Genomic DNA, 22,454 nt, shown 5'->3' on the forward strand with positions numbered 1-22,454 from the left:
CAGCTCACTGCAGCCTTGACCTCCCTGGCTTAAGTGATCCTCCCATCTCAGTCAGCTGAGTAGCTGGGACTGCAGGCATGCGCCACCATACCCAACTAATTTTGGTATTTTTTGTAGAAACGGGGTTTTGCTATGTTGTCCAGGCTGGTCTTGAACTCCTAGACTCAAGCCATCCTCCTGCCTCCCAAAGTGTTGGAATTACAGGCGTGAGTCATGCATGGCACCTGGCCTTCCTTTCCTGTTTTTAAACCAAAAAAAAGATGGTAACTCTGTGTGGAAATAGACTTGGAATACAAAATAACACAAATGATAGTCCAAAGATTGCTTGTCTTCTAACAAAGTCCACTTCTCTTCCAGCTATGTTGGTAGATGTTGGGGGAAAACAGCTAGGCTCAAGGTTCCTAACCACCCACCCTCTAAAAGGTGAGTTAGTCCTGCAAGAATGGCCATAATCAAAAAATAAAAAAATAAAAAAAATAGATGTTGGTATGGATGTGGTGAAAAGGGAACACTTTTACACTGCCGGTGGGAATGTAAACTAGTACAACCATTATGGAAAACAGTGTGGAGATTCCTTAAAGAACTAGAAGTAGAATTACCATTTGATCCAGCAATCCCACTAGTGGGTATCTACCCAGAGAAAAAGAAGTCATTATACGAAAAAGATACTTGGACGTACATGTTTATAGCAGCACAATTCTCAACTGCAAAAATATGGAACCAGCCCAAATGCCCATCAATCAATGAGTGGATAAAGAAATTGTGGTATATATATACACCATGGAATACTGCTCAGTCATAAAAAAAAGTATATATATATATATATATATATGACATTCACAACAATCTGGATGAAACTGAAGACGATTATTCTAAGTGAAGTAACTTAGGAATGGAAAACCAAGCATGTTATGCTCTCACTCATAATTGGGAGCTAAGCTACGATGACAGGAAGGCAAAAGAATCACACAATGGACTCTGGGCACTCAGGGGGAAAGGTGGGATGGGGGTGAGAAATAAAAGACTGCACAGTGGGTAGAGTGCACACTGCTTCGGGTGCACCAAAATCTCAAAAATCACCACTAAAGAACTTATTCATGTAATAACCAAACACCACTCGTTCCCCCAAAACCATCTGAAATAAATAAATAAATAAATAAATGAAGGTGAGTAATTGTTTAACCATTGTTTTACTTCTGGTTTTGGAAAAAACTGTCTTACTAAAAATAAAATAACAGTACTAATATTTTGTCAGCAAAGGGGGAACCTATAATTCATCACCTTAACCCTTTTCTATTTTATTCATACACATATATATAATACAGTGTATGTATATGTGTACAATGCTGTATAGTATTCAGCTTTTTTTTCTTTACCCATTTTTAGGTCTTATCCATTTTTCTATAAGCTACACCATCTTGATAAATGTCACTTTGGTGTACTTAATTAAAACAATTTTATCTTTTTAAAAAATTGATCTAATTTAAATAATTTGAGAAATCCTCATTTTCCTTCAAAACCTCTAAGTGTTACAAAGCCAGAGTTGTTACATAACTCATATAAAAGCTCCAAAGCAATTTTTCTAAACATGCTCTGGTTTGGTTCAAAGTTCTCAAAGGTCTCCCTGCTCATGTGAGATGAGCAGTGTCACTACTGGCCCTCTGTTGTGGGCTAGCGACACAGAAGCAAACCACTGTGTGCTCACTTTGTTGAGACTGAGGTGCAGGACTGGGCAACTGAAATCCTTAAAGAGGCTCTCTGTGAATTCCCTAAAGTGCTTTGGGGGTGGCTGAGATAACATAGGTTACCCCTGCAGTTCATCAGGCTAGAAGAATTGGTGAGCAGTAGGGTGGGCAACCATTCCCAACTTCACAATGGCCTCTCCACAGCCCATTCCAGCAATGCCTCAAAATGCCTCTACTTTTATAAACTCTTCCATGGTGGGCCCAGCTAGGAGAGGTTTCTGCTTCCTTTGAAATTTGATAACCCTTTATTTCACCTCTTTTGGGATATACAGTGTGTTGCCCACTAGACTTGCCCACAACAGTGAAATCAACTAAATGACTGGGCTGTAATTTGACTAAAGGGTCCACAACTGACTCAACTTTGTATCCTTCACAGTGCCTATTATGGTGCTAGGCACAGCAGGTCTTCAATTAATATTGAACACAAAAGTAGTCTAGACTGGGAGCATGAGCCATTGGATGATATGCTTGGAATGACACTCCATCTTATAAGAGATGCTCTCATCAGCTGACAAGATTTCCTTTAACATTCTGCAGTGCATTTGGTATAACGTTTTTTAATTTTACTATTAATTATGTTATTGAAAATATTTAGTTTGGGTCCAGGAGCAGTGGCTCACGCCTATAATCGCAGCACTTTGGGAGGCCAAGGCAGGCAGATCACCTGAGGTCAGGAGTTCAAGACCAGCCTGGCCAACATGGTGAAACCCCATTTCTACTAAAAATACAAAAACTAGTCAGGTGTGGTGGCGCTTGCCTGTAATGCCCGCTACTCAGGAGGCTGAGGCAGGAGAATCACTTGAACCCGAGAGGCAGATGTTGCAGTGAGCCAAGATCAAGCCACTGCACTCCAACCTGGGTGACAGAGTGAGACTCTGTCCCAAAAAATAATAATAATAATAATAATAATAATAATTTACAGTTTGGAAACTGTCATGTTTTATTTTTATAAGAGCTTAATAATGAAAAAGGGCAAAATTCTTTATTGACAAAGTAATACCTGAAGAACCCACTGGTTGCATCATTCTACCCCAACCCTTCTGTACTTTACTCTCTTTTTTGTAGGTGGATCTCCCTGGATCTGTCAAAAGCACCCCCAAATATCGCTTGGCCCTGTTTCGCCCACTGTTGCACTTATTTCTTAGATATTACTGAACCCTGTCTACTGACAAAAACTAACCTCTGTGATACGAGTGGTAGGCATCATTTTTTTAAAAGGAAATTTTTACTTTCCAATTTAACTCAGAGCATACTGGGTTAAGTGCATTCTGTCCTGTTTTAAGCAGTATTTTCAGAGATTAAATTCTAAACTCTCATGTTCTTCAAACATCAGTAATTTCTCAGGACCAATGAGAAAACTGCCCAGATAGCCAAATGCCTGAAATTTTATCACTGACCATGAAGAAAGGTTCTTTATAACTACTGTACAAATCATTGCTCATTGGAGGAAAGATATTACATATAATTCTAAGTACCAGTATACATAAAACATAAATTTATTAAAAGATGAAATTCAAAAATGAACTTTAGACTATTCTCATCACTGGCCTAGTCTGCTAGGTATGGAAGACTATTTGGATGTTTGAGCATACTGTGAATATTTCATCCACAGAATGCAGGGGAGCTTTCATTAGAACGAGAGAGAGAGAAAAATCTATAGTCTAGAGAACAAAAGCTAAGAGTTTCAAGTTTTAGTGGCCATGTTTCCCATAGGGCTATTGTATAAGAAGAGTAATACTATAGTTTTTTCCTATTCACAGATGGAAAAGAGTAAAATTTTGCTTTATTTAAGCCCAATAGCAATAATCTTGCATGGGTTTCAGAAAAAATGATACATATTTTACTGTGGGATAATGAGGACCATTAGTTATTAGAACAAATTATTCTCTTTCAATTCAACAGCCTTATTCATTCACTCATTTAATAGGCTATCCTCTCTCCTTTTCACTAAAATGGTCTTCCCATATGGAACACCTGGCCATGCAACATGCTACCAGACAGACTTCATGAGGTATCTTGATGGGGAGAAATAGAGAATTTCCAAAGTGAAGCCACAGGATAAACCAACACTTGATGCTTGCCTTTCATTTCAAGGAAAGTAGTATAAAAGCAATAGAGAAAGAAAAAAGTAGTTGAAAAATATAGTTGCTCTCCACAAAAGAGTCTTAAAAATAAAAAATCACGAGCTTAATAATTTTCCTAAATGAAATTATGCCATTATTCCTGATTTCTTTGTACTAACTAAAAGGACAAAGTATCAAACTTCACTAAAGTTTCAATACTGTAATACATTTCATTAATCAAAGATAAAAACTACATTAAAAGCGAGAGAATTATTTTATGTCTGTGATTAGGCAGTTGGAGGGCTTGTATTTTATGTATACATTTGTACACTTCAACTTATTTAACAGTGTCAGTTCACTAGTTGCAGTTTTTTTATATAAAGAAACCAGATTTAGAATTTTAAAAACAAATTACAGTAATTTTATGCCTACAGCTTGCACCTCTTAGAAACCATGTACCCCCTAACACTTCTCTTACTTTGTCACCACTTCCCCATCTCCCTCCCTCCTCCTAAAACCACAGGCTACAGTAGAACTGATAACAGAGGCCTTGAAGCCCCTACTGAATAGCCACCCTAATTTTTTACTTGGGGTGGAGGAATAAAGGGTACAGATAAGAAATTCAGCTCCTGAATAGAGCAGGAGGCAAATGCCTACAGAGATTTGCCTGGTGAGCTTCAGTGTTTTCTACAGATCTTCATGATGACAGGGACTTCTGGGCCTACACGTCATTAACACTCAAACTCCTATGTGGAAGGGGGCAGAAGGAAAGGACTACAAGATTTGTTACTAATATAGATGGCTGTGTATATAATGCTGGTGTGGGCACAGGGTAGGATGAGAGAAGAGGACAAGCAGGAGAGGAGGAGGACTACACAACGATGACAATGTCACACATCCTCGATATAAAAACTACTGTCAAGTGGCAGAAGAAAACAATGAGAAAAAGTAGCCAAAAGTGAGGAGCAGTGGCAGATTCCCCAAGGCTGAGGACACATTCCCTCCCATCAGCTTGACTTGGCTACATGGCACCAAGAAGGGACAAATCGGAAGAGTGTCCACACAGCCACGGCTGCACCTAGAGAATTTTCAGGTTGTGAGGCAGGAGTGATGGGTACGTGGGTGGGACCATGTGCAAGTCTGGAGAGTTCTCTGTGTAGATTGAGATTGGTCAATAATGAGACACAACATAAAACTTCTGAAGATGGGACCCATTTGTCTACTATTGGCTTTGAAAATAATTTGTGAAAACTGAATAAATAAGGCAGCCTATGACCATACAGCAGCTGCAGTTAAAGTATCTTTCAAGTCAACATCTGCCACTGATCAATTCATAAACAAAAATCATCTTAACTATGACTTCTGGAACTAACAAAATCAGTCCGGTCCCCTCTTAGTATGACTGGCCTTGACACATCCAGGCAGGCAACAGGCCAATCCACCCAAGTAGGCTCCATCACCCTTTATTGCTCAGCTCTTTTGCTGACATACAAGGCTCTGCAAGTCTTTCTCTTAAATGTCATTCCTGAGACAAGGCTTGTTCCATCTACCTCCTCTCAGTGCTGGGTCACCAAAAAATTCAAAACCAAAGAAGAAAAGGGTAACAGTTTTACACCAGGTTTTTGAAGACACAAATGGAAAAACTGGGAGATCTATTCTTTAAAAAATGGTTTTACTCAGAGGTTTTCAGTAGAGAGCATGAGGGTGTACAGTGAGAAATGGAGGGAGCAAGAAAAACATGAAGCCTCCCCGTGCTTATACATCTATGCTATCCTCCTCCTGGTTGAAAACATCTTTCATAGCCTTTTAGAGCTAAGAACAGGCAATCAAGTTTAGCACAGTGGTGAGGATCACAACCTTTGGAATCACAGCCGGCTACTTACTACCTATGTGCCAAGACCAAGATAGTTACCTCTCTAAACCTTGGCTTCTTCCTCTGTAAAATGGAGCTAATACAACACACCTTTGTGAGGTTGTCCCAAGGACTGAATGAGATAACAAATGCAAAGTACTTATCACTGTATCCAACAGAGCAAACACTCAATGTATGGTAGAGAAAAAAGGGAAGCTAAAAAACACCTTGCTTTTACAGTCTTCTCTTCCCAGCTGAGGGTTTATAAACATCATCAAATACAACTCATCTTGGAGAATATATATGATGATTTTGGTGGTAGAATTTTATCTTCCTAATAATATTTGCTTAGGCAAATGTTAAAAATGAGCTTCCACTTCCAGAGTAAACACTGATGGGGTAGTGACGAGGGGGTAGCAGGGAGGAGTTCAGAAACATACTCAACAGGTGCAGGACAGAAAACACGTGACTTGATAATTCATCCATGGAAAATCCAGTCTCATTCTACAAACGCGGCTGAGCACTAACTATATACAAATCCCACAGACTGAAGGAGTATGAACATATTTCTACTGACGCCTAAAAGAAGGGTGAGAGGTGGCTATCACTCACGGAGCCCTTCCTTTGCCCCAGACTTTGTGCTGAACATCTCACACACATCATCTTTCTCCCTCAGAGTAACTCTATTCTATGACTCAAGGAGCTAAGGTGTAGACCAAGGTTCAGAAGCTTGTGAATAGCAGAACCAGCATTGAAACCCAGGTCCCTATGCTGTCAAAGCCCATGGCTAAAGCTAGGTGTTTTAGTAAAAAGAGGGGGAGAATCTTCCATGAAGCAGGGACAGAATGGGCAGTGCCATATTTGGGAGACACTGCATAGCCTGAATAAGAAATAAGGCTGGATACATAGGTGGGAGCTGGAAAGTTAGTCTATAATTGCCAAAGTTAAGAGTCTATGAGATGCCAGTGGCGTCTGGGCTTCACTTATAAATAGAGGAGCCATCTCGGGGCATTAGGCAGTACTCTGAAAACACTCATCTTTGCTTACCACAGAAGAGACAGAAAAGGCCTTAAAAGCAATGTAACTCTTTATGTACTTGGTCATCTAAAAATGAAATCAGGGCTGGTTATGAAATACATTTCTAAGCAAAAGACAACAATAGTAATAATGACACAGCAATGGAGACAACCTGGTGACACAGCAAAAAGCCAAAGAGATACTGAGGTCTCAGGGTTGGCTGGCACCTCCTGGGATGATGAGAACTTAGAAATCAGCCAATTCCTAGAGGATAACAGCGGGTCCAGTTTTAGAATACCTTAAGGAGAGTAGGATTCTCACAATGAATTGAATATTAAAAATTAAAAATTTCATGTTAAAAAGCCATGTCTTCTCACTTGACATGAAAATATCTTCAGCAACAGAGGCAAGATGAACCAATAAGCAACACACCATCAATCTTCTTATTAATGGAGGTACACTAATTAAAGCTATAACAATGTAAACTCAGTGACTGTAATGGCACCTGAAATCTTCACTTTACCCTTTCTTTTGCCTTCCCTCTCTTGCCTCAGTATTCAGTGAGTGTCAACTATGGAGCAGGCATGTGGTTACAGTAGCAAGTATGTGGAGCTCATAGTCTAAGAGTGGAGACAGTACCAAACAACCACAAAAATGCATTCCAAACTATAAACAAGGAAGTGACAGACACAATACCATGCCCATAAACAGAGATCTCAAGAGAAAAGGAAGACTCCATGTGCCGCTGTTACCATGTGAGGCTCTATGTGAGCCTGGGACACTTACCTAACCATGTTGCAATGAGGACAGCATCAATTCCGTCTATTGGTTCACAGATCCGAGCCACGACTGGGTGGATCTGCTGGGCCAGGTAGTACTGGGTGTCAATGGTTAGATTATCCTGTTTCTGCAGCTGCTCAGGCGCATAGGCCCTCTGACTTGCAGTGAGATTTGATCCATCCTAAAAGAAGATATGACAAAAAGACACACATAAAAAGAAGACACAGGTAAAGTTGTGAGCAACTCAATCACAGACACTTGCTTGGTCAAACACAGAGGCAACAATTTAAATTTTACGTATCTACTTCTAAACATCAAGACCTCTTTTTGACCTATTGTTGAACATTTTGAGTAGGAAAATCAAGGACAACATCTCAATCTTGAGATCTCATCCAATGTCCAAGAATATTAATCCAGTATATGTTGTGGTCTATTTTTTGCAAAAACTTGAAACCAACAAGATAGCAATGACTAGATTAAATAATTTCACCTGCCATATCACCAAACACTGAGAAGGCTTGGTAACAATTAGTGTAGTCAGAAAGGCTTTTTAAGGAGTGATAATTTAAAAACATGTGTATGGTCTCTTTTATTATGTTAATGTGATCCCTACAGGCAAGAATTCTTGTCAAACTAACTCAAAGATCCTGGGAGTAACATTTTCTATGAGAGCCATGTATCACTGAGAAGCAAATGAACAAGCGGAAAAGAGTGGGGAAATGAAATCTATAGAGTAGTACTTTATATGCAAGACACAAGAAGTAGAAGTAAAAATGACATAGTGTCCTGGTAGAGTGGCAGGGCTCTAAAAGCCAAATATCTGGCCACTGGAATGAAGGGCATGTCATTTTGTACCATTTACCTGGTTCCTCCTCAAGAAAAGGAAGATGGGTCAGAAAGCCTCTTTTCAAGAGTTTTCTCTTTTACTCTACAAAAATAAAAGCTGTGAAATTCTGTGCAATTGGCCCATATCCAGCCTTGTGAATGATGTCACCATCATCTGTGAACCAAAAAGTTATCTCTACAGGATCAACATCCAACAACTCACTCACTCTTCCTCTCATCTGAAACAGAATTTAATATTCAAACTAGTAAATTATAACTATTCACAGTGCTCAGCTGCTCAGCAGAACTGATTATAATGTGAATCCTATTCTTTCATTCCTGCTACAATCAGTTCCTTTCCAGCTCAGCACCCAGCCCAAAGCAGAAGCAACCTTCCATACACCACTGTCTTTACTAGAGACCAGCGGCAGGGGCCTCTTTTTCTGGCTAGGCTCCTGATGAAAACAACCTGGGCCTGTTTATCAACTAGGTTCTACCTGTTCTAAGACAAAATGAAATACCTAAAAAGGAAGCAAACTCAGATGAAAAGACTTATTATTATTTGTCAGGAGTTTACAACATAGTAAAAGGAATTAGGCATAATTAATCAAGTTTAATTCTTGCTCTTTTAGAAGCTTGAATTGTTAAGATGATAATAAGGTGACAACAAATGATAAAAACCATGTGAAAAAATCCTCGGGCAGTGTCTTTTCACACAACTCAATTGTATTTAGACCGCCTTTTACCAAACACATAAAATCTGAACAATTTACAGAATTGTGAAAAATTGGTCTATCCTTAAGATTACAGCAATGTTGAGTTTAATAAATTTTAATGGTGAATTAAAATAGAATTTATAGATGTAAAATAGTTTTTAAAGGCACCTGAGTTACTTTCTAATATTTCAGTAGAAGTTCTCATAGTAAGGCGTGGTTTTCAAAAAAGCAGTTAAAAATTTCTGAGCATGCTTTCAGTTTAAAACGTTTTTATTTTAAATATTCACATGAAAGACTAGTTTTAACAAAAAGGGACACAAATATATTTCTTAGTGTATTTTAAAAATCTAAGCTTGAGCATGGCTAAATTCAAAAGACTTGGTTAAATGACAGGTTTTGCTATGTTGTATTGGAAAAACATTTAGGCTATGACCGAAGATACACCCTTCGGCAGGACACAGTGGCTCATGCCTGTAATCCCAGTACTTGGAGAGGCTGAGTCAGAAGGATCACTTGAGCACAGGGGTTCAACACCACTTTGGGTGACATAGTGAGACCCTCATCTCGATTAAAAAAAAAAAAAAAAAAAAGTTAGCCAGGCATGGAGACATGCATCTGTGGTCCCAGCTACTCAGGAGGCTAAAGTGGGAAGATCGCTTGAGCCTGGGAGATAGAAGCTGCAGTGAGCTGTGGTCATGCCACTGCACTCCTGCCTGAGTGACAGAGCGAGACCCTGTATCAAAATTTAAAAAAAAAAAAAAAAAAAAGCCTTCAAATATTTCATTCTCAAACCTGAGCAGGGCCCCATGGTATGTGCAAGAATATGGGGCATACACCTTTAAGAACAGATTAAGAAGCAATGCTGGTCTTCTTCAAGTGCCCATGTAGTAATTTGTGAACTTCACAAAGTACATACTTTAGAGAGACAACCAGGTGCAGTCGATTCATACAAAACTAGGTAGTCATCGTTAGTAGGAAACTAATGGGAAAATATTTTAAACTGGAGACAAGTGGGCCCGTTAAAATAATTATGTTAAAGGCATGCCTTATGGAAATTATGTCTAATGAAAGTTAAATAGTTATGGATTTAAAACTTAGCCAACAAATCATTCATATAGGATTAATGCGTTAACAAAGTACAATATAAATTACATACCAAAAACATTACTCTCTGAACTCGTCTGAATAAGTTATCAGTAGGGTACTATTTCCTAAATGTAAATTTTAAACAAAACAAAACAAAACCTGTTTAGGATATAGGCTATTCCTGGAGGACACCCTTGCCTAAGGCAGCAAACAGTCCTCTTAAAAATGTGTCATGATGGGCCAGGCACAGTGGCTCACGCCTGTAATCCCAGCACTTTGGGAGATCGAGGCAGGAGGATCACCCGAGGTCAGGAGTTTGAGACCAGATTGGTCAACATGGTGAAATCCCATTTCTACTAAAAATACAAAAAAATTAGCTGGGCATGGTGGCACGTGCCTGTAATCCCAGCTACTCAGAAGGCTGAGGCAGGAGAATTGCTTGAACCCAGGAGGTGGAGGTTGCAGTGAGCTGAGATGGCGCGACTGTACTCCAGCCTGGGCAACAGAGCAAGACTCTGTCTCAAAAACAAACAAACAAAAGTGTCATGACACATTTTCAAAAGCATATTCTAAAACTATGGTTGTGTTATGAAACAGAATAATTTGAGTGCTTAAAAGCAAAAACTTTAGGCAGATTTGGCTAGCAAACATGTTGAAAGGGCACATGTCCCATGGGTAGGGTACAAAGGCAAATTAAAGTCCTATGGGTTTTCTGGGGTTATGTTAAGGAGAATAAATTAATAAAAAGAAATATGAATCATACTTTTAAAAAGCAAATAAGGCACATACCAGTGGATGGAAATCGCTAAAAACACATAAAATTGGATGTATTGTACTACATTAGCAACAGCCATTGTGAGCCTATGTATATCAATAAGACCTGAGAAAAAGGAACTTTAAGACCTAACATTCAGACATCAAGGAACACAAAATTGACTTTTAAATACAATGATCATCCTATTTTATAAGTTACCATACATCTTCATTGCAGGTTTAGCCAAAACACAATTGTGGTTTGATTTCATTATTAATGCTATTTCACTGAACCTATATAATTTTTCAAAGTTATATGCTGCCATCTGTTCTTGTCATTACCAATCTAAGAGCTTTTCCATGTATGTGAAGACATAAGTGAAAAAAAAACCTAGCTTATTTACCAAAATCTTTATTGCATAATATGAAAATTGTTTTTTTGAGATGAGACTTGTCAGAGGCAACATGCAAAGCACATTAAGGGCTTGAGCGAGTCAGACATTTATGGAAATATTTTCCTGCAGGAATTGGCTTTCTGTAACAGTTCTTAATCAAGGGTAACCCTAGGGGGGAGACAGAGTCAAGTGCTGATTCCTGTCCATGTACTTAAATCATTCGTTATGTACATCCACAGCATATAGCAGATATCAGCAGACTACTTTTAAATTTTCAAAAGACTCTGATTTAAAAACACATTGATTGTGGTTTGACAAATTGGTATATCAATCATATTGCAATTTATTTTTAGGTCTATATAAAAAAAATTTTTTATTGTAACAATGCAATGCAATTACAATTAGGATAAAACTCTTAAATTTTTAAAAACACAGTTTTATTCAGATAAATTATACCTTATGGTAAGTAGTATACAGCATTGTAATTTGAAAGAATTTGGATAAATGCTATGACCCTGACTTATCTTTACAGAGAGAAGGGATGAAACCTCTCCTTTGTTAAAACTGTAGTTAAGGGCTTCGAAAGTCAAAAAACTGCTCTTCTCTCTTACTCTCTCCTCACCCATTATAGGCATGCTATTATCAAAAGAACTGGTAGTGGTTTAAAACTGTGTTCCAGAAGGCCTAGAAGTGCCTTGTGAAATGGAGAAGTAAGGCTAAGGAGGTGGGCCCTCTCCACTTGAAGGAAGGAAAAGAACAAAACTGGTTGAATTGTGTGGTTTCCTCATATGGTATGTTTGTAGGATCTCTCAACTTTTCAGTATAATCATGTAGTTCTTTTTTTTCACATAATTATTTGGACATTTGCTAGGAAAAATGGCATTTATTCTTTTATTATTCCACTGATATTTATAATGGGAACTGCTGCAAAAGGAATGACAAATGAGGGCTACTGCTGAACATATGGCAAAATTTACATTTGCATTAAAGTTAATTTAGGGTTAAAAGAGTAGCTACTGTTATAATCCTGTCATAAATGTTTTATGAAAATCCTAATGACATATGCCACACCTCTAACTAATGTTTTTTAAATGCTATGAAACTAACCAGACTTTACAACATCAATTACTGGGGAGAATGCTAAATAAGACACTGTGGCAATCTGGATTTTACTTCGAGTTCTTAAGAGGTATCAGAGTCTTATGAATGTCAATAGTTTACCTGACAGATGACGTATGACACAGTATCTCCAGCTTTCACCTTTCTGCCTCCTTGAGAATTTATCCAGAGGGCAACATGTACATGAGGTAGGCTTTTTTTATCAGGGTAATCCTGGGGATCCTTTGTCAATGCCTAAAAGAGGGAACAAAAAAGTTCTAAGCCTTAAAATAAAACCCTTCTCGCACAGATATACACTAAAAACATCTTTGCTAGAATCATATTAGCAACATAAACATAAAAAATGACAGAAGTTGTATGTAGAAAACATTGCTACAGAATCTTTAAACATCCCATCTTCAACACTCCTCTCTCCTTTGTCCAAGAACTAACATAACCAGATGCAACACTAACAAAAAAGAAATATAAGTTAACAGGCCATGTTGCATGATACTTAGATATAAAAAGTTAAGACTATAAATTCAGTGTTATCCAAAAGCAATGGCAACAAAAGTCAAAATTGAAAAATGGGATCTAATTAAACTAAAGAGCTTCTGCACAGCAAAAGAAACTACATCAGAGCCAAGAGACAACCTACAGAATGGGAGAAAATTTTTGCCATCTACTCATCTGACAAAGGGCTAATATCCAGAACCCACAAAGAACTCAAACAAATTTACAAGAAAAAAACAAACAACCTCATCAAAAAGTGGGCAAAGGATATGAACAGACACTTCTCAAAAGACGACATTTAAGCATTCAACAGACACATGAAAAAATGCTCATCATCACTGGCCATCACAGAAATGCAAATGAAAACCACAATGAGATACCATCTCATACCAGTTAGAATGGCAATCATTAAAAAGCCAGGAAACAACAGGTGCTGGAGAGGATGTGGAGAAATAGGAACACTTTCACACTGTTGGTGGGACTGTAAACTAGTTCAACCATTGTGGAAAACAGTGTGGCGATTCCTCAAGGATCTAGAACTAGAAATACCATTTGACCCAGCCATCCCATTACTGGGTATATGCCCAAAGGATTATAAATCATGCTACTATAAAGACACATGCACACGTATGTTTATTGCGGCACTATTCACAATAGCAAAGACTTGGAACCAACCCAAATATCCATCAATGATAGACTGGATAAAGACAATGTGGCACTTAATACACCATGGAATACTATGCAGCCATAAAAAAAGGATGAGTTCATGTCCTTTGTAGGGACATGGATGCAGCTGGAAACCATCATTCTCAGCAAACTATCGCAAGAATAGAAAACGAAACACTGCACATTCTCACTCATGGGTGGGAACTGAACAATGAGAATACTTGGACACAGGAAAGGGAACATCACACACCAGGGCCTGTTGTTGGGTTGGGGGGAGGGGGGAGGGATAGCATTAGGAGATATACCTAATGTAAATGACGAGTTAATGGGTACAGCACAGCAACATGGCACATGTATACATATGTAACAAACCTGCAGGTTGTGCACATGTACCCTAGAACTTAAAGTATAACAAAAAATAAATTAATTTAAAAAAGGTCTTAAAAAAATAAATTCAGTGTTACATGCAGTCTTAATGTGTACAATTCTCTCACTGAGTTAACTGATCAGTTGGGACTGATGAGTAACGGCTACTCTGACTTAATGATTGTTTCTCAAAGGTTCCTCTGGCCTAAATAAATCCCAAAGGCACTAGAAATCACTGGATTTACTCATGCTGTCAATCAACCTCTACAGAGGTAGAATGAATTTTGTAACAGAAAGTAAATACGAGAACAGGAACAATGTCAGCCTTGCTCACAACTGCATGCACAGTGTTCCTAACGATGCTTGATATACAGTAGCAGCCAAATATTTGCTGAATAAATTATTTCACTCCAACTGTAATAATTCTCAGAATAATTTGTTCAAGTATTATAAAGTACCACAGGATGAATAAGACACAGTCATCTGCTATTAGTGGAAGACTCTCTACCCTCCACCTCCCCTCCAAAACAAAAAATAAGCTATATGTGCCATAAAGGAGATGTGAACAAAGTGCTATGGAGAGAACTTAGAAAGATAAGAATGATTTCCACCTGAGAGCAGAAATCATGGAAGAAAAAACTTAAGCTGGCACTAGAAGGAAAAGCAAGATTTTAAGAAAAGGTAATTGGGGCAAGAATATTCCAGGCAGAGAAACAGAAAGGCAAAGGGTGAGAAAAAACGCACTCTATTAGACTGGAACTCAATATGCATAAAGAAAAGGAGGGGGTTACCTAGTCCTGGAAGGGGTAGGTTTCAAAAGACAAGACAAAGGATGAGGACCAGGGTACTGCTTGATGAGCTCACCTGTTCTCCAAGTGTGGACTACAGAGCCCTGGGAGTTCCTGATATCCTTTCAGGGGGTCCTGAGATCAAACTATTTTCATAACGACACTATTTGTACTGATGATACAGAAGCAATGGTGGGCAAAACTGCTGGTGCCTTATAAACATGAATCAGGACGGTACTACTAAACTTTACTAAGAGTCACTGTATTCTTCACCACCATGCATAGTTAAAAAAACAAAACAAAACAAAACAAAAAAAACCCCTTTCACTTAGGAATGTCCTTGACAAAGCAGTAAGAATTATTTTTAAAGCTCTCAATAGCAAAGACTTGGAACCAACCCAAATGCCCATCAATGATAGACTGGATAAAGAAAATGTGGCGCACACACACTACGAAATACTATGCAGCCATAAAAAAGAGTGAGTTCATATCCTTTGCAGGGACATGGATGAAGCTGGAAACCATCATCCTCAGCAAACTAACACAGGAACAGAAAACCAAACACCACACGTTCTCACTTATAAGTGGGAGCTGAACAAAGAGAACACATGGACAGAGGGAGGGGAACATCACATACTGGGGCCTGCTGGGGGGTAGGGAGAAAGGGGAGGGAGAGCATTAGGACAAATACCTAATTCACGTGGGGCTTAAAACCTAGATGACGGGTGGATAAGCGCAGCAAACCACCACAGCACATGTGTACCTATGTAACAAACCTGCACGTTCAGCACACGTATCCCAGAATTTAAAGTAAAATAAAAAAGAAAAAGAAAAAAAAAAACAGCTCTCAACCCTTGAGTGCAAGTCTACTATTTTGTGTATTTTGTGTGATAAAACAGAAAGTACACACAAGGCACATCTGGAAAAAAAAAAAAAAAGATTGCTCAAGAGAAAGTATTTGTGCAACTGTTTGAGTTGCAAGCTAAACTAGCTGCCTTTTTCACAGAATATAATTTTTACTTGAAAGAATAATGGGCAAACTACTGTTATTCTGACCTGGGTATCTGGCAGACAATTTCTCAAAAAAGAAGTGAGCCTGCCACTTCAAGGCAAAAAAAAAAAAAAAAAAAATCTGACAGTATATATTGTCAATGATAAAATTCAAGCTTTCAAGTGCAAATTCAAATTTTAGAAAACTTTTCTACTTCTGTGAGCCTGAAAGCTTCCCAATGCTTAAAGACTTTTTGATATAAGTAGGAATATTTTAAAACGTAGTTTTTGATATTGTACAATGAATGTGTCTATTTTGGAGGATCTGTATAATTCAGGGAACCAACATTTAACAAATGATCAACTCATGCCACATATGGGTAAAATATTCTTTCAAAGTACAACATAGACCAATAGATTTTAATATAAGAAAGCATGAAAAGTTCATTGATATGGCTTCAAATTCCACATTACAAAGAAAATACCATCTGTAGAGTTCTGGTGCAGGATCAAAGAAAAATACATTCAAATGTCAGGAAAAAAAACACTAAAATACTTCTCCTTTTTCTAACTACATGTTTGGGTTAAACTGGATTTCTTCCAATACTTCATCCCAAACCATGTTTCACAACAGATTGTATGCTGAAGCAGAAATGAAAACCCAGATGTCATCTACTGAGCTAGACATTAAAGAGATGTGCAAAATTGTAAAATGATACTACTCCTCAGGCTAAATTTTTCTTTGTTTTGAAAGATATAGTTATTTTCTTTTTTTTTTTTTTTTTTTTTTTTGAGACGGAGTCTCGCTGCGTCTCCCAGGCTGGAGTGCGGTGGCGCGATCTCGGCTCACTGCAAGCTCCGCCTCCCGGGCTCACGCCATTCTCCCGCCTCAGCCTCCGAGTAGCTGGGACTACAGGCGCCCGCCACCACGCCCGGCCAATTTTTTGTATTTTTAGTAGAGACGGGGTTTCACCGTGTTAGCCAGGATGGTCTCGATCTCCTGACCTCGTGATCCGCCCGTCTCGGCCTCCCAAAGTGCTGGGATTACAGGCTTGAGCCACCGCGCCCGGCCCATAGTTATTTTCATAGAAAGAAATGCTATTTTTTTGTAATTACATAATCAGTTTATTGCTATTTTTAAATAAATTAACAAATGTTTTTAAATTTCTAACATACTAAATATCGAGATAAACCACATCAACAAGAGCTCTTGGGGTCTTCAATTATTTTAAGAGTATAAAGGTGTCCTAAGACCAAGAAATCTGAGAACTGATGTAGAATAAAGCAGGTCCTCACACATGGCTGCACATGCCCAAGTTATGTAAACTTACTAAATTTCATACTCAGTGTAGCAGAGTACCTAGGAAACTCTCCCAAGTATTTCAATCTCCTCAAACCTGGCATATGTGAAGTTTTGATTGTCTTGGACAAGCAATACAGTATAGAAATCTTAACTGATATAACAGTACTTAAGAAATCCATTATCTTCTTCAATGGATTATTCTTTAGTGCAATGTTAAGAAATTCTAAATTTCAGCTGACATACTTTCCAATTATTAGATGTAGGCTATTTGGGGACTTTACAAGCTAGTTTTAGAAGGCTTCATTAAAAAAAAAAAAAAAAAAATGCTTCCTGGTGGTTTAGGCTCAAGTTAGCCAGAGCTATAAAAATCAGCTGTGAAGTATTTTGTGTTACTTTGTGAAATATATTTAAGCTAAGATTGCAGTAGTTCAGCAAAATCACACATGCTGTTTTTCGGTTGCTTTTGGCAACAAGGGCTAAAATCTCTAAAGGTAAATCCCATCACTTCATGCATGTCTCCACCCTAATTTAACCTGTCATTTTCAAGCCCTACCAGCATCACCTAAAAAAAAAAAAAAAAAAAAAATCTTCTCATGAGACCATCCACAACCAGTCACCCAGTCACATACATAGACTCTTCCATTCCACTCTCCTTTGGAGGCAGTAAAATGTAGAAACTGAATTGCTCACAAGTTTTAAATAGTGCAAGTATTTAGACAAATGCTAAAGATTATCAGGATACATGACCTTTAACATATGAAGAGCTTACTGTAAATAGATACAGAACTATAATAAAGATAGCCCTTTCATCAGAATTTACTGTACTTACATCAACATTGCAGAAATTCTTCTCTATTAAATAAAAGTTAAGAATAATGGGACAGTAAATACATTTTTCTTTTTCTTTTCTTTTCTTTTTTGTGAGACGGAGTCTTGCTCTTTCACCCAGGCTAGAGTGCGGTGGCGTGATCTCAGCTCACTGCAATCTCTGTTTCCCAGGTTTAAGCGATTCTCCGCCTCAGCCTCCTGAGTAGCTGGGATTACAGGCGCCTGCCACCTCGCCCGGCTAATTTTTGTGTTTTTTAGTAAAGATGAGGTTTCACCATATTGGTCAGGCTGGTCTTGAACTCCTGACCTCATGATCCACCCGCCTCAACCTCCCAAAGTGCTGGGATTACAGGCACAAGCCACCGCACCCGGCCGACAGTAAATACTTTTAATAGACCATCAGCATTTTGAAAATATGGACCGTGCATTCCTTATTCAACTTTATATCCCAGAATTAGCGCTGTATACATAAGAGGTACTCCATGTTTGTTGAATGGATGATTAAACAAGCAAATGAATTCTTTCAGTGCTTACTGAACAACTACTATTTGCCAATGGCTATGCTAAGTGATATGGAGAATATAAAGACAGTAAGTCACAGTTTCAGTTCTGCCACAGAAAAATCTATTCATAGCCCCTATCATACTAGATGCTAAGTATTAACTATTATTGTTATTGGTAATAATAAAATGTCACTACAAGTTGATAATTATTGAAGCTGAGTGATGAATACATGAGGATTCATGATACCATGCTCTCTACTTTTACATAAGTCTAGAAATTTCAATAAAAACTTAAAAGAATGCAGACTCTTCATCAGAACTCAGACACTGTCAGTATACCTATGACTCTAAGTTTCTTTTTGCACACTAGTAATATTGTGTCATCATTCATATGAGGGGATTACAGTGTGGGCCCACTACCCTAAAGAAGATGTGCTCAGTGTTATTTTGCCAATTATGTAGTCATGCTGGGACTGACACTCCCAAACTCATCCCTGGAAGCCCTTGTGATAGAAGCCCAAGTTTCTAGGAAGGTAGACAAGATCAGGGATACAATATGCAGAATTGATGCAAAAACTGACCAAAAGAAGACTTAAGTCATAACTCTTACTCATATAAATTTTTGAGAAAGAAAACAAAATCTAAAAGGAAACTGCTTTCTAGATGACACAGCGATTCTATGCCAATATGTGTACACTTCATCACTTAAAGTGGAGAGCCAGTGCCGAGAAACATTGTCCCCTTCTAATGTATAAACAAATGTCTTCTTTCATGACATTAAGGATGCCATAGTCAAGGTACAGGAAACAACTTACCTAAGAATAAACATAAACTGTAAGAAAATATTCATCCCTTCTAGGAATCAAAGAAATGCAAATTCAATGCAACTGTGAAACACAGCCTCATATTCATTATGGTAGCAAAGTTTTATTTAAATATCATCACCACTACATGCAAAACTGTGGTGAAACTGGCATATTTTGCTATTATCAATTGGTATCATCCTTTTACAAAGCAATTTGGCAAAAGTCATACAGATATTCACATCTTTTGACTCAAATATTTTCCTTCAAGGAACCTAAAATAAAGTAATTCATCCAAATGCAAAAAGGTAAATAAACAAAGATGTTCAATAGAGTTATTTATAATAGAAAACATTTAATAATCAACAAATTTAAAGATGTATCAGTGAAACAGAAGATTAATACACTGATTGATTTTTAAGGTAATATAAAAATGTGGGAAAATGTTTATGTTAAATGAAAATATATTTCTAAATAACATATTGTAATTGCTGCAATATAAAAATGTTTTCAACAGTACAGACATGTACAAAAATGACAAGCATTACATTAGCACAGAGTATTATGAATAAGTCTTCATTCTAAAACTTCCATTTACTGTCAGTATTAGATTCTTTTTCATTAATTTTTTCTGTATGCACTTTGACAACGAAATCTACCACAAAATGGGTAGCATGGTATTTGCAAAACTAGCTTCTGAATATATAAGGGTACTAAAATGGGGAAAAATCTGTAACCTAACATTTTGTTTATTACATAGCACTTTGGAAATCAAGATTCTGTTTTTCAAATTAGGTAAGAAAAATCATTCCCTATTTTCAACAACTAAGACTATCCCTAAATAACTTTTGTCCCCAAAAGCCTTTTGATTACAGCACCTCTAAGGATCACCATCTGTGAAGCTAAACACACACATGAATGCACACATGCACACAATAAGCTTACAGGCCTACACCCCAAACAACTATTACTTAGGGGAACTATGAAGAAAGTAGTGTTTTCCAGTCCCCAGTATGTAAACTGTATCACTCCATAGGACCTCTGGAAACAAGTCTTCCAAGAATTAAAGTAAGGACCAGAGAAAGAAGGTCTCTGTGGCAGACATGGCAGTACCTGTGGCTGGAAGAGGTATGCTAATACTCAATCTGTGAGATAGTTGTTAAGCAGCTTTCATCACCAGTTAGAATTTATTTCAATTGCAAGGATGAGGTGGTTCTTCAACTATCTGAAGGAGGGGAAAAACACATGACAGCAGCTGGGCTCAGCAATAAATGCTACATTTACCTTGTTAATTTCAAACTGGCTCACTGGGACACTGCCATTTAGCACATTTTCTCCAATTTCTATTAGCCTCTTCTGAATGTTTTCCACTATAGTGTCCCGGCTTTGATCAGAAAGAATCTGGCCAATCACAAAGCTACAAAAAAAAAAAAAAGACAGCAGTCGATTTTTTAATATCATATTTTACTGGTAAAGGAGAAGAAAGGAAGAGAAATGCCATTATATTAACATGTGGCCAAGAGCTACAGTAAGAGCTAATATGAGGGTTAATGTTGAAAAAGCAGTTACTATTTGTTTTTTAACACCAACTCTACCGAAAGTTTGCCAGCCTTATAATGTCGGGTTTGATCCTAAACATATAGATCATTTTTTATGTGGCAGCTAATATTTTACATAAAATGTGATGAAGAAAAGCATGTGTTCCATATTTTTATGCAATTACAAAATTCACAAGCAGTTATATTCTACTCATAAGTTAAAAATTTTAGAAGACAGATATTTCACTTTCCTCACAAAGCACCAAGACATTATCTCTGATAACAAGATATCATCTCCACCTGAGACAACAACCATGAGCTAGGTGAGTAGAAATATGAAGCCCTTTACATAAATTTTTTTAAAAAAATAAAGATTTCAAACTTTTCTTTCTTCACCTTCATTTTGTTGCTCAGTGTTCTCCCTTATGCTATTCCTTAAAAACTTCATGTTATTCAACCAGACCCAAAGGAAAAAGAAAAAGGAAAGGATTAAGAAAGTCAATATTTTATCCATTTCTGAGAAAATGCAGAGCGAGGCTTTGACAGCTGCATTATAATTTGTCAGAAAAAGAACCCTGACAAAAACATTTGTATAGCTTTAATTACTAATACATTTCTAACTCAAGAGAAATTTACTTCTATTATGATGCGTCTTTTCTTAGAAAACACAAAGCTGAAGAGAACACTCTAATCCACAGTCTATACAAAGTACTTTCATCTTTGGGTACATTTGGGGGCAATGAAGCATTTCAAACATTTTTACATTTGGTAAAAGGCTCACAGTGACCTATACTCAGATGGTCAACTTTGCCTAATCAAGAGTAGTTTTGCAGAACCAATAATTGCTCAATCTCCCAACTTGACAGCAAGAGGAAGACTAGAAAGCAAGTTTTTAAATGCCAACATTCAGAATATTAAAATCGATGTGAAAATTAGCTTTAAAGAAAAAAGTTCTTCTACTTTCGGAATTGGTCAAGGTCACAAATTAAGATGGTACATGAAGCACCTAAAAATTCTTTTTTTTTTTTTTTGACAGAGTCTCGCTTCTTCGCCCAGGCTGGAGTGCAATGGCGCAATCTCGGCTCACTGCAACCTCCACCTCCAAGGTTCAAGCGATTCTCCTGCCTCAGCCTCCCCAGTAGCTGGGATTAGAGGCATGCGCCACCACGCCCGGCTAATATTTGTATTTTTAGTAGAGACGGGGTTTCCCCATGTTGGCCAGGCTGGTCTCCAACTCCTGACCTCAAGTAATCTGCCCACCTCAGCCTCCCAAAGTGCTGGGATTACGGGCCTGAGCCACAGTGCCCGGCCTAAAAATTCATTTTGAAATGGGTGCTTTATACATTAATATGACCCTTTAAAAAGCAGGTTTTATTATCACATTCTTCAGTCTCAGGTGCAAAGCTAGGAGGTCAATCATGATATTTACTAATTCTGAGGTACACACAGGATTTGAGAAGTAGCCCTTAAATTAACTTGGTATTAGTGAGAATCATTTACACACAAATCATACGGGTGGGAACAAAGTCTCACTCCATGGCCCATTTTGAATCCCAGAACATTTTAAGCCATAAAATGGGAAAATCTTAACAGTTATGTTCCTAAAGAGACTCTAGGAAGATTCAGGAGCACAAAACAAGGCACTTTCTAATAGTAACAATAAAGCAAAACAAACCAACATCAACAAAACCAACTCTGCAAGGATCTGAAGTGTGAAGGTTTGCCCTTACCATGAGTTAAAAACTCATGAGATGTATCTTACAGCAAGCATTTCTTTCTGAGCAAATTTGGCTTTTTCTAAGTTTTAATCTACCTATAAAATTCCA

At 37.8% G+C, this 22,454-nt stretch overlaps 1 protein-coding gene across 1 annotated transcript in view; it reads right to left on the reverse strand.

The window, feature by feature from the left end:
* The window catches only part of POLA1 (DNA polymerase alpha 1, catalytic subunit), a 313,094-nt gene that overhangs the window by 173,094 nt on the left and 117,546 nt on the right, over window positions 1–22,454 (reverse strand). Inside the window, exons 30-32 of the mRNA XM_003917516.4 lie at window positions 20,375–20,507; window positions 12,454–12,585; window positions 7,464–7,638 (exon numbers count right to left, since the gene is read on the reverse strand). Coding sequence (XP_003917565.1) covers window positions 7,464–7,638; window positions 12,454–12,585; window positions 20,375–20,507 — 440 coding nt within the window. The remainder of the gene's footprint in view (window positions 1–7,463; window positions 7,639–12,453; window positions 12,586–20,374; window positions 20,508–22,454) is intronic.

Source organism: Papio anubis, chromosome X (assembly GCF_008728515.1).
Source record: "Papio anubis isolate 15944 chromosome X, Panubis1.0, whole genome shotgun sequence".
NCBI lineage: Eukaryota > Metazoa > Chordata > Mammalia > Primates > Cercopithecidae > Papio > Papio anubis.